Genomic DNA, 16,770 nt, shown 5'->3' on the forward strand with positions numbered 1-16,770 from the left:
TCTGTCTGACTCACATCCCTTCCCCGGAAATTCCCCATGTTCCCAAGAAGGAAACACCTTTGTTACTGTTCAGATTCTTTTAATAGCATAATTCAAATGAACTGTATGTATGCATTCAGTAAATAAAATATATAAATACATAAAATGAATTGAAAAAATATATATTTAGAATTAGGCCGGATGAGAAAGCAAGCTCAGTTGAAGAGCCTGTTCCCATTCAGCTCTTTTCCACACTCTAAATTGCAGGAAATGTACCATTTCATTTTAATAATTTCCAAAAACCTGAATTCAATATTGTGGATAATTCAGAATACTGTAGTTAACCAGTGATAATTTTACCAAAAAATAAAAATTAATTAAAAAACATTTATATTGGACAATCCAAAACAGAGGTCTATCCAAAGTGTTCAGTCAAGTTTCAATATTATTAGCCTGCAATTACAATATAATACACATGTTGTTTTGTTCTGGGGCCACGATACTCTTATAAATATACACGATAAATATATTCCGTTTAAAGTGGTGATAAGTATGCTCCTTTGTCATTTTAGAATTTATAACGTGAGATCTAGCGTCGTGCGAATGGCAAGAAAATAAAATGGGACATCTGCAGAGCGAGTCAAAACAATAAGGAGCGCAGGGGCATTGTTTTCAGTTTCCAGGCCGGAACTCACTCCTAAGGAGGACAGCAAAAGCTAGCCTTAAACATTGTTTCCTTTTAAAGTTTACCGAGAAAACAGGATGCAGCGGTTTTGAATATGAAATGCAAATTCACAAGTCTTACTTGGAAATGGATTAAGCAGGCAGAGTTGCCATTCTGTTCACAGAAGCGTAAGACATATAATCCCCCCCAAAATAACTAATTAAAATATATTCATGACTCGAGTGAGTCTGGTGTGCGATGGCTATGATCTTTTTACTCCTGTTGTTACAACTTTTGCATGGAACTGATGGAGCAGAACGTGAACCAGCAGAGATCGCGTGCGCGACCAGCGCCTGCTACACTGTGCACATTGAGAACAGCACGTATGAAGAGGCAAAGAAAAATTGCGAAGATAACGGCGGGAAGCTGGCGACTATTAAAGACCAAGCGGAGGCTGGGGAAGTCCGTTCGGTCCTCTCGCGGTTTGGTAGAAGTGACATACCGCAAAGCTTTAAATTTTGGATTGGACTGAAACTGCGGAAAGGGAGCTGCATCTTTCCAGAAGGGAGTCTGAAAGGTTTTACATGGATATCAGGAGAGCATGACACCGAGTATTCGAGCTGGGAGAAGGAACCTGAAATCACCTGCACGGAAGAACGTTGCGTTTCTGTCCATCACACATCGTCTCCAAAAGAATCAGGTAGTTGGGTGCTTTGGACAGACCGATCTTGTAAAGATGTGGCCGGATTCGTATGCAAGTTCAATTTTAAGGGGATGTGCAAACCTCTGCTTTTGGCAGGACCTGGAACGGTAAGATACAACACTCCTTTTGTCAGAAGTCCCTTGAGTGATGACAGTGTCCTGACTATGTTACCCCACGGAACAGTTGCAGAAGTGTCGTGCAGTGGTGATGCGCAATACACCTCCTGTAAGGACATGAATGGTTTTTTCGGCTGGGCTAAATCTGGTCCATTCTGCGACTCCAGTAATCAGGGATGTAAATACAAAAACGGAGGCTGTGATCATTACTGTATTGACAGCGACCACAGGGGCGTCCGCTGCGAATGCAAAAATGGCTTCGAACTTGGAGAAGACAGCGTCACCTGCGTCCATAAAGATAACTGCAAGGATTCTCCATGCAAATTTAAATGCGTTCCTACCACTACTGGATTTACTTGTGCTTGCCCAGGGGGGTTCGAATTAGCTAAGGATCAGATTAGTTGCACTGATGTTGATGAATGTTCATCCCCCGTCTGTGGTAGCCATACTTGCCATAACACACAAGGCAGTTATACCTGTCACTGCAAGACGGGTTACAGGTCGATCAGTGGTAAATGCGAAGACATCGATGAATGTCTCGCATTCCCCTGTCCCCAAGGCTGCCTGAATTCACCGGGCTCGTACTCCTGCTATTGTTTCTCGGGCTATAGGCCGGCGAAGGACGGACGAGGTTGTGTGGATGACGACGAGTGTCTTATCAGTCCTTGCGCTCAGAATTGCACCAACACTCCCGGTAGTTTCAAATGTTCCTGCAGTAAGCACTTCCGAATAGCAGCGAACGGTGTCACCTGTATTCCTGATCCGCAGGGGGAATTTCCAGCACACCAAGGGGAACAACGAGAAAAGGTTTGGCAGAAAACCGATGGCCATATCAATACTCCAGAGGCCACAATCGCTACGGTCTCAACGCCACGTTACGACACAATTTTAACTAACAATTTCCCAGATGAATCCACAAGCGTGGTGTACAATGGTGCATCCAGTGCTACTACTACTCTCCTCTCTGAAGTGAATGAGGAAACTGTCCATACGAACAACAGCGTACGCCAAGTAAACAACTTAAGCAAGACGTGGATCTTAGCTTGTACCCTGGGCTCGGTCGCGGCCCTTCTCCTCGTGATTGCTGTGATTTCAGTCATCGTGGTCTGTCGCTCAAATCGTTTGAGAAAAGACGCGAAAAAACAGAACTCCACAACAGACAGTTACTGTTGGGTTTCCCCTGGTAATGTCACTCAACTAGAAAAGCCAGAAGAGCAAAAATAACAGACAGTGAACCCACATGGAGTGGAATATAGGAATGTTAGTTTGAAATGTGTAAATAGTAATAACCGCAAAATAAAGGAGAGCATGTATGGCCTTGATTTTCAAGATTGAATTTAAGGTACTGGGTTACACGCCTTGTCCATGAGACGAATTATTGTCTTAAATTAACAAAGTGTGCAAAACTTTTTATTTCTGCATGTCAACATAATTAGTATGTCAATAAATTAAGCTTTTGGCTTCATGCAAATGCGTTCTTGTGGTTGTTATTACTTAAATAAATAATATATAATAACATTTCCTTCCTCGTGTGTTGTTTCAGTCCCCGGTAAAATTTCCAGCAATAGAAATTGTGCTACAATAGAAATTTGTAAAAATGTCAGGTACCAGACTTTTCCATGGCCAAAAGAGAATCTCCACTATGTAGCTAAATTAAACGTATAACCTGTATTAAATCGTCTGCTTGTTATCTACGTTATTTGATTTAGTGGAGATGAGGTCTTCAATAGTGGAGACACTGAAAATACTGTTAGCTACTTTGTATCAAATGCACGTGTTGTGTTAAAGAGATAAATTATGCTAAATTGAACAGAGCAGTTAATCCACACATCCTTTAAGACAATGTTTCAAATTATCAGGCCGGAGGACCCCTTGGATTCTTGTTTTTTATTTTTATTTTATTATTTTTTATTTTATTTTGTTACTAAACCATAATTGCAAGTCCAAAGAATAAAACACTGTCAGTTGTTTTAAATTAGACACATCTAATGTCTCGCGTTTAGTCTCTTACTGCTATATTGCGTCAGAAACAGGTAATATTACACCGAATAAATATTCTAAATTAATTATAAGCCTAACACCTTCTTCTTCCATATTTCTTGCAACATTAGTGCCTATTTTACTTGCACTACAGGCCAATGGTATTAGGCTCCCTGTGGTTTTAAAAACCTTAAGGTAGATAAGATTTCACTCAATTTAACTACCCCTCCCACTTTGCAAAACGACCTGCAATCATTTGTTTAATTGTAATTAGAGCCAAAGGTAGCTATTTTGTGCCAAGTTGTTTTAAAGTAAAACTCACCTTTTTGTGTTAATGTAGGTAGAGATTGAAAAAAAAATAAAAAGCCTAAATGAACTAAATAAATTAACTGAATTCTTCTCTACTTAAAGTTAAAAAAGAAAATACCACAGGTGGCCTAATACTTTAGGCTTTTAAAGTATGTATGCATGTATGTACTTGTGTGTGTGTGTGTGTGTGTGTGTGTGTGTGTGCATGTACAGTGAGCTCAATAATGTTTGCTACAAATACATTATTTTTCATTTGGCTCTGTACTCCACAATTTTAGATCTGTAATCAAACAATTCACAAAACATGCACATTCTCAGGTTTAATTTAAGGATATTTATATACACTTAGAGATTATACTTATAGAGATTTCCCCCCATTTAAAGTTAGTTGCTTAAGCTTTCTTTGCAGCATATCAAATGCATGTTCAATTGGATTCAGATCTGGTGAATGACTTGGCCAGTCAATAATTTTCCTGTTTCTGTCTTTGATGTTTTAGCAGTATGTTTGGGCTCATTGTCTTGCTGTAGGATGAAACATTGTTCAATGACTTTGGAGGCATTTGCATGAGTTTGAGCAGATAAGATTATTCTGCACACTTCAGAATTAATGCTTTGGCTGCAATCAGTCAATAAAGACAAGTGAGCCAGTACACCTGCCTCCCGAGCTTGCCAGTGCTTTCTTTCTTCTTCATGACATTGCAAACAGTTTATTTTGATGATCCTAAGGTTTGGCATATGGCTCAGACAGTTGTTTTGTTATTTACCAGCCTCATAATGGCTTCTTTGACTTTCATTGGCACAACTTTGATCCTCAGGTTGACAAACACCAATAACAGTCTCCAGAGGCAGTCAAAAGCCTATAATCAAGACTAGATAGTGAAGGCTCTCTTATACCTGCACTAAGGAAGCAATTGAACACACTTCACTATTCAGAAAACACCAGTGAAATTACTTCTCACAAACATTATGTTGCTCTGAAATGGGGGGGGGGGGGGAGGAAAATGTATAGAATGTGCTGTAATGTCCACATGTCAAAACCAAATTGAAAAAAATACCCTTTAATAAAAGGTGAGAATCTGTACTTTAACCATATGTGAATCACTTGGTAACAAATCTAAAATTATGGTGTACAGAGCCAAATAAAAATAATTTTAAAAAACATCCCAAACATTATGGAGCTCACTGTATGCATGTATATGTATGTAAAATATGTTGAAGCCGGTGCTTCAGTCATAAAACATGGATTCAATCACATAGTTTGCTGGAGACATACATAGTCAAGACTGAGGTTCAAGACTTTGATCATATAATTATCTGTAAAGTGCACACCCCATATCCACTGTGCCTTACACAAATGTATATATGCACGACCTCACTAAAAATCTAAAATTGTGAAGTACAGAGTCAAATAAAGAAAAAAATATGTCTTTGCCCCAAGCATTATGGAGCTCACTGTATGCATGTATATGTATGTAAAATATGAATCAGTGCAATTCTGCTGTTGTGCTTTCCACATTTCTGTTTTATGTTCCTTCTATACAGTGCTTCTCCAAACAAAGGAAAGGGGTGGTGGCCAGGGTCAGGAAAAAGGTCACAGTGACTTTGTCCTTGGCTACAAATAACAAATGAACTCAAGGGACCGGTATTACTTTCATGACATTAAGGAGCTCAAAATTCTTTTAAAGCAAGAGTTTTGAAAGTCAATAAAGCATTTTAAAAATGTTTGTAATATGTGTTCCAAGGGAAAAAAAAAACATTGCAGTGAATTGTGGACATTTAAAAAAGTTAAAAGTCTATAATACATCAACAGCAAAGTTAAACGAAATTAATTCGAAATTAATAAGCAGTTTTTAGCCACATTTACACATGATATACAGTAATGATAATCGAGTACACTGAACTGAAATAGACAGAGAGTTGTTACAGTGCATGCTTGCTTTTGATAAAAATGTCACTTTTTCGCGTTTTTCTTTGTTCACTATGCTTTACTATGCTTTTTTAAAATTATTGTTAAATTACATAATTATTAAATTGCAGGATAATTATTTAATTGCACACTTATTTATTAGTATAAGGGCATTAATAGCATATTCACGTCTAAAAGAAAGCCAAACACTTTTTGAAGTCTATATCTACTATATTTGTATATTGCACACCTGCTGACATTAATGAAGTATTCTTGAAATTGCTGACTCTTGAAATACCTGGAGTAATATACTACATGTTGTACAACAAATATGGCATGTCTAGATTAGATCTTAGAGCTGAATATCATGTAGTAATTATTTTTGTTTTCTACATAGTGAAATTTCCCATATTAATTCAACTCTATCAGAGTACATATGTCCAATAGGGACGAATAAAAGTTAATTTAAGACTTACCACTTCCATGTGCATGAAGTTCATGACTATAATTCACATATCACACGCAAACAAGGTTTCTCAAGAAGTTTTACTTTGTTTAGTTATCATTCATATAATTATATTAAAATAATGTAAAATTATTTAAGCTTTTAAATTATTTATTTTCCAACCACTGGGGTTTTTGGAGTTTGTAGCCTGCTTTAAGCGATATTTAAGTCACAAACGATTAGGCCCCTTGTACGTATTTAACAGAAAAGAACACGGAAAATGAAGTTGGAATTTCCTTCCTGTCGCACGATGCGGAGATGAGACTTGACGCCTGATGGCAACTCGCAGGCGCCGAGAACTTTCAGACACAGCTTCCCCCCTGATACAACAAGGAAGAAATTCTTAACACAGTCGAAACAAAATAATGGACGCTTTAATCAGAGTTATTACAATTCTAGCTTTCCTTTTGGAAGCGGAAGGGGGAAACCCGCGCAGTTGCTCCTGTGTTCTGAAGGACTGCTACACTGCAATTCAGGACCCAAAGGATTTTAAGACATCTGCAGATGTTTGCAGGGACAGAGGGGGACATTTAATGACGGTGCGTTCAACGGTGTCCAGTGATGCCATCCATGACTTACTGTTTAATCTTTTAGAAGACTTCTGGATCGGACTGCAGCTCCCCGATGGCCGATGTAGCAACACTTCGCTTGGATTGCTGAGGGGTTACGAGTGGACGACGGGAGACACCAGCACAGATTTTTCCAACTGGAAAACCAACGCCACTACTTGTTCTCCGATGTGCGTCTCTGTTTCCAGCGACCTAAAATGGACGGAAAGGCCATGCCATGATAAAATAGCGGGATTTATGTGCGAAAACAACTACCAGAGTACGTGCACGCCTCTGCGCTCGGCAACTAACGAGTCCGTCTTATATAGCACACCACTTGGTTTCAAAGGAGAGGGTTTACTTGCGCTCCCACCAGGAAGCGTTGCGACTCAAATCCCATCTGGAATTAAAAAACTGTGCGCGCCTGATACAGATGTTTGGTTAGGTGCTCCGTGGGGTTGTGACATTGAGAACGGTGGCTGCGAATACCTGTGTCAAATGAATGACGGTTTGCCAGAGTGCCTATGCCAACTTGGCAAAGGACCTCGGGACGGCGTCGCATGCAGTTGCGCCCCTGGCTTTGAAATGGTTCGCGGCAAGTGCATGGATATAGACGAATGCTCTGATGGAACCTGCGAGCACATATGCACCAATACCCAAGGTGGATACAACTGTTCTTGTTCAAAAGGATACAAGCAAATGAGCACCGACTCACATAGGTGTGAATTACACTGTCCGTCGGAAGAATGCACTGCTGTATGCGACAAAAATGATCCCACAAAGTGCTCGTGTCCATTTGGATATATACTTGACCAGAGCGAAAATGGTTCGTTTTGCGTCGATATAGACGAATGTGTCCGTGACAGTAAGGAATGCGACCAGCAATGCAAAAACACGTTTGGAAGTTTCATATGTTCGTGTGACAGTGGATTCGACTTGAGAGATGGGTTCAGGTGTGTCAGGCGTGATTCCTTAGAAGATTCCACTCCCACAACTGTATCGAACGATTTCGTTAATTCATCGTCACAAGACAGTGCGTGCGTGGTAACAGTAGGAGCCCTAACTGGAATTGTCCTGTGCTTGCAATCGCGCTGCTTGTGATGATTTATGTTCCCTGTTTATAAAACATTAAAATTAATCACTGTGAACATTTGTGTTTTGTCTTGTTTTGCTGTTGGAAAGTGATGAAAATTGCATTCAAACATGAAAGAATCATTAATGGCTTAAAATGAACTTTAAAAAAAAAAAAACATTTCTGTATTCAACAAAAATGTGTTTATTTACTCCATGCCATCACTACAGTAGCTGGATATTTATTTGTGTTTGCTGAAAAAATAAAATTTACAGGACCTACAATAATGGCTTTATAAATAAATTTGGATGGCAGGTATGCCATCCCGCCAAGTTACGCCTTGGCGGGGGCATGCCCCATACCTATACAGCACCGAGAGTTTGGCACTTTTCAGGGTTCCCCACAGAAATAACCACAACAGCCACAGACACTCAGCCCTTAAAAACATTAAATTCTGTACATTCTGACCCCATTTCAACAGACAGAATTCATAAACAACTTCACATGTCCACACAATAAAGCCCCAAACTAAGGGGATTTTGCATTTTCTCCTTCTTCTTCTTCTCTTTCTTCTTCTTCTTCCTCTTCTTCTCATTCTTATTTTTCCTGCTGCCTATCCCACTAACAACATGTCTCCCCATTGGACATTTCACTGACACCAGCCAAATGTTCACCTACACGACCCAATCAAAAACGCGCGTACACACGCAAAATACCCATACCTTTTTACTCTGAAACATTTCCAGTATAACCAGCTAGTCCCCCTGTGGCCTAGTGGACAAGGTTACAGTCTTAGGAACACGGTATCGTAGGTTCAAGCCCAGCTAGGAACATGTTTCTTTAACCTGCTTCGACCCTCACTTCGACCCATGTCTACTACTTGTCAATTAATGCTTTTGCACCATATCTACCCGCCGTTCACCGAACGTATACACTGCATTATGACGTACCGTCTGTACGTTCAGTTATTAACCGGCTACAATATTGCTAAGCCATATGGATTCAACGGGAGCTCTTCTGTGCTTACTGGCTTGTGTTCTTTTTTAAAACCACCGGCAGGATTGCTAATGATATTTCACGCATTGCATAGCTACGGCATGGTGCTGCACTAACAAAGTCACAGACTGGTACACCTCCGGTTTAAGGCTTGAATCCCGCCTCGCCCTCAGGCAGATCATGTCCTCTTTTACACTAACGTTTTCTTACGCTTATATTTGCTTTACCAAAACTCACTCACGGCCACCCATATGCATTTCATGACGGCAGATGTATTCCTTTTATTAAAAGGTTACACCAGTTCACCACTGTGCCATTTCTACTAACTATATTTCTTCACTTGGCTACCGTACAAAACCTTCTTATCAGCAAACGCCACGTTTCTACATTCATGTTACCTCGCCCTGTTCTCTATCTAGCCATATACAAACAATTACTACGTATGTACGTTCTGCAACTCCGCATTAAAACATTACATTTAAAATCATGATTCACTCATAATTATAACTACTAGCACTGAACATGAGAAAAACACAGCAGTGCAATAGATTTCACACGTTATTTAACCCTCCACTTTAACAACTAATGTTTAATACAGACTGTTATATATACCATTTGATAAGGAAACTAAGCTCGCTCATGGTCACTTCATTTACTTCGCACTATAGTCTGTGATCATGTCAACCTTCACCTACATGCCCATTCTGCTAAAAACATATTGTTTCAACTATGCAATTTCATCATTTCGCCTAATTTATCTCACACTGTTGTTATTTTCTCATAACCAAGTGACTTGAAAGAATTGAGGAAATATTGGGTAGCATTGCTTTGAAATACATCTTGTGTAATTTCGGTGAGGCAAGATAGCTTATATAGTTTGTAGTACCGTAACTTGGCATCATTTTGATATCAATACTTTTGAGTAACTTGGCATTTTTGTATGTTGAAAACGTGTTTTTTATGAGATCTAGTACACTGAACTGAAAGAGACAGAGAGTTGTTACAGTGCATGCTTGCTTTTGGTAAAAATTTCACTTTTTTCGCGTTTTTCTTTGTTTACTATGCTTTTTTAAAAATTATCGTTAAATTACATAATTATTAAATTGCAGGATAATTATTTAATTGCACATTTATTTATTAGTATAAGGGCATTAATGGCATATTCACTTCTAAAAGAAAGCCAAACACTTTTTGAAGTCTATATCTATTATATTTGTATCTTGCACACCTGCCGACATTAATGAAGTATTCTTGAAATTGTTGACTCTTGAAATACCTGGAGTAATATACTACATGTTGTACAACAAATATGGCATGTCTAGATTATATCTTAGAGCTGAATACCATGTAGTAATTATTTTTGTTTTCTACATAGAGAAATTTCCCATATTAATTCAACTCTATCAGAGAACATATGTCCAATAGGGACGAATAAAAGTTTATTTAAGACTTACCACTTTCATGTGCATGAAGTTCATGACTATAATTCACATATCACACGCAAACAAGGTTTCTCAAGAAGTTTTACTTTGTTTAGTTATCATTCATATAATTATATTAAAATAATGTCAAATTATTTAAGCTTTTATTTTCCAACCACTGGGGTTTTTGGAGTTTGTAGCCTGCTTTAAGCGATATTTAAGTCACAAATGATTAGGCCCCTTGTATGTATTTAACAGAAAAGAAAACGGAAAATGAAGTTGGAATTTCCTTCCTGTCGCACGATGCGGAGATGAGACTTGACGCCTGCTGGCAACTCGCAGGCGCCGACAACTTTCAGACACAGCTCCCCCCTGATATGGGGCGACATAGCTCAGGGGGTATGAGCGGTTGTGTGGCAGTTGGAGGGTTGCCGGTTCAAACCCCGCCCTGGGCGTGTCGAAGTGTCCTTGAGCAAGACACCAAACCCCTAACTGCTCTGGCGAATGAGAGGCATCAAATGTTAAGCGCATTGGATAAAAGTGCTATATAAATGCAGTCTGTTTACCGTTTGATACAACAAGGAAGCAATTCTTAACACAGTCGAAACAAAATGATGGACGCTTTAATCAGAGTTATTACAATTCTAGCTTTCCTTTTGGAAGCAGAAGGGGGAAACCCGAGCAGTTGCTTCTGTGTTCTGAAGGACTGCTACACTGCAATTCAGGACCCAAAGGATTTTAAGACATCTGCAGATGTTTGCAGGGACAGAGGGGGACATTTAATGACTGTGCGTTCAACGGTGTCCAGTGATGCCATCCATGACTTACTGTTTAATCTTTTAGAAGACTTCTGGATCGGACTGCAGCTCCCCGATGGCCGATGTAGCAACACTTCGCTTGGATTGCTGAGGGGTTACGAGTGGACGACGGGAGACACCAGCACAGATTTTTCCAACTGGAAAACCAACGCCACTACTTGTTCTCCGATGTGCGTCTCTGTTTCCAGCGACCTAAAATGGACGGAAAGGCCATGCCATGATAAAATAGCGGGATTTCTGTGCGAAAACAACTACCAGAGTATGTGCACGCCTCTGCGCTCGGCAACTAACGAGTCAGTCTCATATAGCACACCACTTGCTTTCAAGGGAGAGGGTTTACTTGCGCTCCCACCAGGAAGCGTTGCGACTCAAATCCCATCTGGAATTAAAAAACTGTGCGCGGCTGATACAGATGTTTGGTTAGATGCTCCGTGGGGTTGTGACATTGAGAACGGTGGCTGCGAATACCTGTGTCAAATGAATGAAGGTTTGCCAGAGTGCCTATGCCAACTTGGCAAAGGACCTCGGGACGGCGTCGCATGCAGATGCGCCCATGGCTTTGAAATGCATGGCGGCGAGTGCATGGATATTAACGAATGCTTTTCTTCACCCTGCGATCACGTATGCATCAATACCCAAGGTGGATACAACTGTTCTTGTGTAGACGGATTCAAGCAAATGAGCACCGACTCACATAGGTGTGAATTACACTGTCCGTCGGAAGAATGCCCTGCTTTATGCGACCAAAATGATCCCAGAAAGTGCTCGTGTCCATCTGGATATTTTCTTGACCAGAGCGAAAATGGTTCGTTTTGCGTCGATATAGACGAATGTGTCCGTGACAGTAAGGAATGCGACCAGCAATGCAAAAACACGTTTGGAAGTTTCATATGTTCGTGTGACAGTGGATTCGACTTGAGAGATGGGTTCAGGTGTGTCAGGCGTGATTCCTTAGAAGATTCCACTCCCACAGCTGTATCGAACAAATTTCGTTAATTCATCTTCACAAGACAGTGCGTGCGTGGTAACAGTAGGAGCCCTAACTGGAATTGTCCTGTGCTTGCAATTGCGCTGCTTGTGATGATTTATGTTCCCTGTTTATAAAACATTAAAATTAATCACTGTGAACATTTGTGTTTTGTCTTGTTTTGCTGTTGGAAAGTGATGAAAATTGCATTCAAAAATGAAATAATCATTAATGGCTTAAAATGAACTTAAAAAAATATATATATATTTCTGGATTAAACAAAAATGTGTTTATTTACTCCATGCCATCACTACAGTAGCTGGATATTTATTTGTGTTTGCTGAAAAATAAAATTTACAGGACTTACAATAATGGCTTTATAAATAAATTGGGATGGCAGGTATGCCATCCCGCCAAGTTACGCCTTGGCGGGGGCATGCCCCATACCTATACAGCACCGAGAGTTTGGCACTTTTCAGGGTTCCCCACAGAAATAACCACAACAGCCACAGACACTCAGTCCTTAAAAACATTAAGTTCTGTACATTCTGACCCCATTTCAACAGACAGAATTCATAAACAAATTTCACATGTCCACACAATAAAGCCCCAAGCTAAGGGGATTTTGCGTTTTCTCCTTCTTCTTCTTCTTCTCTTTCTTCTTCTTCTTCTTCTTCTTCTCATTCTTATTTTTCCTGCCGCTTATCCCACTAACAACATGTCTCCCCATTGGACATTTCACTGACACCAGCCAAATCTTCACCTACACGACCCAATCAAAAACGCGCGTACACACGCAAAATACCCATACCTTTTTACTCTGAAACATTTCCAGTTGAAACAGCTAGTCCCCCTGTGGCCTAGTGGGCAAGGTTACAGTCTTTTGAACACGGTATCGTAGGTTCAAGCCCAGCTAGGAACATGTTTCTTTAACCTGCTTCGACCCTCACTAATAATTGTCTACTACTTATCAATTATTGCTTTTGCACCATATCTACCCGCCGTTCACCGAACGTATACACTGCATTATGACGTACCGTCTGTACGTTCAGTTATTAACCGGCTACAATATTGCTATGCCATATGGATTCAACGGGAGCTCTTCTGTGCTTACTGGCCTGTGTTCTTCTTTAAAACCACCGGCAGGTTTGCTAATGATATTTCACGCATTGCATAGCTACGGCATGGTGCTGCACTAACAAAGTCACAGACTGGTACACCTCCGGTTTAAGGCTTGAATCCGCCTCGCCCTCAGGCAGATCATTTCCTCTTTTACACTAACGTTTTCTTACGCTTATATTTGCTTTACCAAAACTCACTCACGGCCACCCATATGCATTTCATGACGGCAGATGTATTCCTTTTATTAAAAGGTTACACCAGTTCACCACTGTGCCATTTCTACTAACTATATTTCTTCACTTGGCTACCGTACAAAACCTTCTTATCAGCAAACGCCACGTTTCTACATTCATGTTACCTCGCCCTGTTCTCTATCTAGCCACATACAAACAATTACTACGTATGTAAGTTCTGCAACTCCGCATTAAAACATTACATTTAAAATCATGATTCACTCATAATTATAACTACTAGCACTGAACATGAGAAAAACACAGCAGTGCAATAGATTTCACACGTTATTTAACCCTCCACTTTAACAACTAATGATTAATACAGACTGTTATATATACCATTTGATAAGGAAACTAAGCTCGCTCATGGTCACTTCATTTACTTCGCACTATAGTCTGTGATCATGTCAACCTTCACCTACATGCCCATTCTGCTAAAAACACATTGTTTCAACTACGCAATTTCATCATTTCGCCTAATTTATCTCACACTGTTGTTATTTTTTCATATGCAAAGCCTGCTGGGACGTATGCATCTGCTCCTATTCACCTTAACAAAACAGCAAAGAGGATTCCTACCTGCAGATAAGCCTATCAAAATCCCTTATAAACCTTACAAACACTAAAAGTGCATCTTCACGAAATAACAGACAACAGAGCAGGACAGAAGGGTACACATGTTCCGACCTAGACAGCTCTAATTCTACAGGCTTGCTGATTCTTTTGTCAATCAAGTCTCGTTGGATGCCCGTCAAATCCGTGAGTAGCCTACATACACTGCCCATATTTCACTTTTTCTGATGCGTTTACATTTACGCCACCGCACCCTTTGTCACAGCCACTGTTTTACATATATAGCAAACTGAAACTGCTAAACGGTACACGCTCATCAGACTGTACAAATTCACACAAGGATAGCCATAATCCACAACCGTTTCTTACAGGGTCACTTCACATTTCTCACTCTCGTAATAAAACGCTTTGCAAAAAGAAATGATATCTCATAAAAAAACACGTTTTCAACGTACAAAAATGCCAAGTTACTCAAAAGTATTGATATCAAAATGACGTCAAGTTACGGTACTACAAACGATATAGGCTATCTTGCCTCACCGAAATTACATAAGATGTATTTCAAAGCAATGCTACCCAATATTTCCTCAATTCTTTCAAGTCACTTGGCCCTGTGTTTTGTAATCTTACCATATTACAATGTCATGCAAACTTTGTGTCAGATCAAAGTGTCAAATATTTCGTATTGCCTCATGGAACACATTGAAATTCAAGTAGAAAACTGCTGGTCAGTCACTACAGGAAGCATATTTCTCCAGAAAACATATGTTTATACTTGCTTCTGAACTGAATTTGAATAAATGTACAAGTGATTGTATATTTGCAATGTACAATAAATACATGTAAAATACATATTGTACATACATACATAGAGAACTTCTTTATCCCCATGGGGACATTTCCCTCGCAGCATGTTACATTCACATTTACGAACAGACATTTATACCAAGAAACATACAATCATTCATGCAACAGAAAGGCTGGGCACCAAAATACATTCATACCAATACAAATTGGACATATAGATGCCTATTCAATCTATCTTGACTGTGAGAAAGCCATCCACACATATGTTTGGCCTGTCCATGTACTGCACGCTTATATACACACAGGGCCAAGTGACTTGAAAGAATTGAGGAAATATTGGGTAGCATTGCTTTGAAATACATCTTATGTAATTTCGGTGAGGCAAGATAGCCTATATCGTTTGTAGTACCGTAACTTGGCGTCGTTTTGATATCAATACTTTTGAGTAAATTGGCATTTTTGTACGTTGAAAACATGTTTTTTTATGAGATAATACTTACAACAAACAGCATACAACAACTTTTCATTCGCACATATTCAATATGTTACAGAAAACAGCTATTGCTGCACTGATTTCTGCATTTTCATTTGTCGCCTTGTAATTTTATAACTAGCCAATTCAATTGATTACTGATCACCCTCTGCTGTGCAGGGCTGTAATCAATGCAGCTGCTATCCATGGTCCTGAACACCTCCCAGGTTTTAGGAGACAGCAGGCACATTCGATAGCAGTCTAAAATCAGGGAGCTGCTCCTCTGCCCACAGACCACGCCCAGTGTCACACTGCAGCAGCTGTGTGATAGTCTTGTTCTACCAAGCAAGCTAGTCCATTGTGAATATTGGTCAGCCAGTTCACAAGTTGTGATAGGTGTTCATGGTATTTATTGTTCCTGTGGCAGGTAACATGGAAGCAAATTAATTAGCTATTTTTGGAGTATATTGTGTTTGCCTCCTGGAGCTGCTTGTGGTCAGTAGTTGAATTTATAGGTCTCCACAAACTACATTTTACCAGAATTAAAATTAAGATGGATTTTCCCAAATTGAACCAGAATTTATTTTATTCTTATTTACATTAACCTCAAGGAAGAAACAATCTATAAACAATAATAAAAGCATTCTCATATCCCTGACTATGCTGACTATGACTGAGACATCAGAAAACGTTGGGACATGTCTGCTGTCACAATAGCATCAGTCATCTGGGTATGAGATGGACAACGGAAGGGAGAGAATCAGCATGTGAGAAGACTGAGCAGTTGAAAGATCCTCTGCTGACAGCCTTCTAGAATAAAACCCTCATTCAGTGTGAGAGTAGTTAATGTCTTATGGGTTTCTTCCACAGATTGTCAAAAGCATCCCACAGTATACTGTGCACATATTTACAGAGTGCATGAGGATGTGTGCATGTGCACAGTCAACCAGGAAAAAGCCATAATTTATTGCTCAGCATGCTCATTATTATGCATAGACACTTAATTTACTAGCATATATTATATAATCTGCATATTCAGTTATTTCTGGTCCTGGTTGGGGGGAGGGGTTGGCTGGAGTCTATCCCAGCTCATATTGGCTGAGAGGCAAGAATACACCCTGGACAGATTTGCTAGTCCATCACAGGGCACACACACTATTCACTGACACCTGGGGGCAATTTACACTCTCCAATTTTTCTGACCTGCATGTTTTTGGACAGTAGAAGAAAACAAGAGTACCTGGGGGAACCAACGTGGACATGGGGAGAACATGCAAACCCCACACAGAAAAGCCCAGGAAAGGATTTGAACCTGGGAACCCTAGCGACAGTGCTATACACTTATACATGAGTTGATTCATTCAGGATGCATCCACATACTAATCATAATGGTGTACCTTAAACAGTTTTACACTGCTGCAAAGATTATCAGCATGGGCTGGGAGTAGACTTTATACAACATACATATTTAATGCAAATAAATTTTGTGTTTTCTAGACAAATTGCAAATTTGTCCGTAACTGGAGAGAGCGCATTCAAGTGTTCCGTTAAGGTAAGCATTTACTCAGTAATGTGTTGA

At 39.8% G+C, this 16,770-nt stretch overlaps 3 protein-coding genes across 3 annotated transcripts; all 3 read left to right on the top strand.

The window, feature by feature from the left end:
- The first annotated feature begins 680 nt into the window (after positions 1-680).
- LOC135252698 (complement component C1q receptor) lies at positions 681-2,980 on the top strand. The gene has a single exon (XM_064331083.1). The coding sequence runs from the start codon at positions 902-904 to the stop codon at positions 2,684-2,686; it is 1,785 nt and encodes a 594-aa protein (XP_064187153.1). The 5' UTR covers positions 681-901; the 3' UTR covers positions 2,687-2,980.
- A 2,856-nt stretch (positions 2,981-5,836) lies between these two features.
- LOC135252703 (thrombomodulin-like) lies at positions 5,837-7,858 on the top strand. Its single transcript, XM_064331097.1, has one exon. It carries the CDS (start codon positions 6,528-6,530, stop codon positions 7,809-7,811), a length of 1,284 nt encoding a protein of 427 aa, XP_064187167.1. The 5' UTR covers positions 5,837-6,527; the 3' UTR covers positions 7,812-7,858.
- Positions 7,859-10,753: 2,895 nt separating this feature from the next.
- Positions 10,754-12,145, top strand: LOC135252707 (thrombomodulin-like). Its single transcript, XM_064331113.1, has one exon. The coding sequence runs from the start codon at positions 10,811-10,813 to the stop codon at positions 12,011-12,013; it is 1,203 nt and encodes a 400-aa protein (XP_064187183.1). The 5' UTR covers positions 10,754-10,810; the 3' UTR covers positions 12,014-12,145.
- The last annotated feature ends 4,625 nt before the right edge of the window (positions 12,146-16,770 follow it).

The sequence above is a fragment of the Anguilla rostrata genome, chromosome 1, assembly GCF_018555375.3.
Source record: "Anguilla rostrata isolate EN2019 chromosome 1, ASM1855537v3, whole genome shotgun sequence".
Taxonomy (NCBI): domain Eukaryota; kingdom Metazoa; phylum Chordata; class Actinopteri; order Anguilliformes; family Anguillidae; genus Anguilla; species Anguilla rostrata.

Excerpts from the sequence above, each read along its gene's own strand:
- LOC135252698 (XM_064331083.1), top strand. The coding sequence starts at position 902 with ATGGCTATGATCTTTTTACTCCTGTTGTTACAACTTTTGCATGGAACT.
- LOC135252703 (XM_064331097.1), top strand. The coding sequence starts at position 6,528 with ATGGACGCTTTAATCAGAGTTATTACAATTCTAGCTTTCCTTTTGGAA.
- LOC135252707 (XM_064331113.1), top strand. The coding sequence starts at position 10,811 with ATGATGGACGCTTTAATCAGAGTTATTACAATTCTAGCTTTCCTTTTG.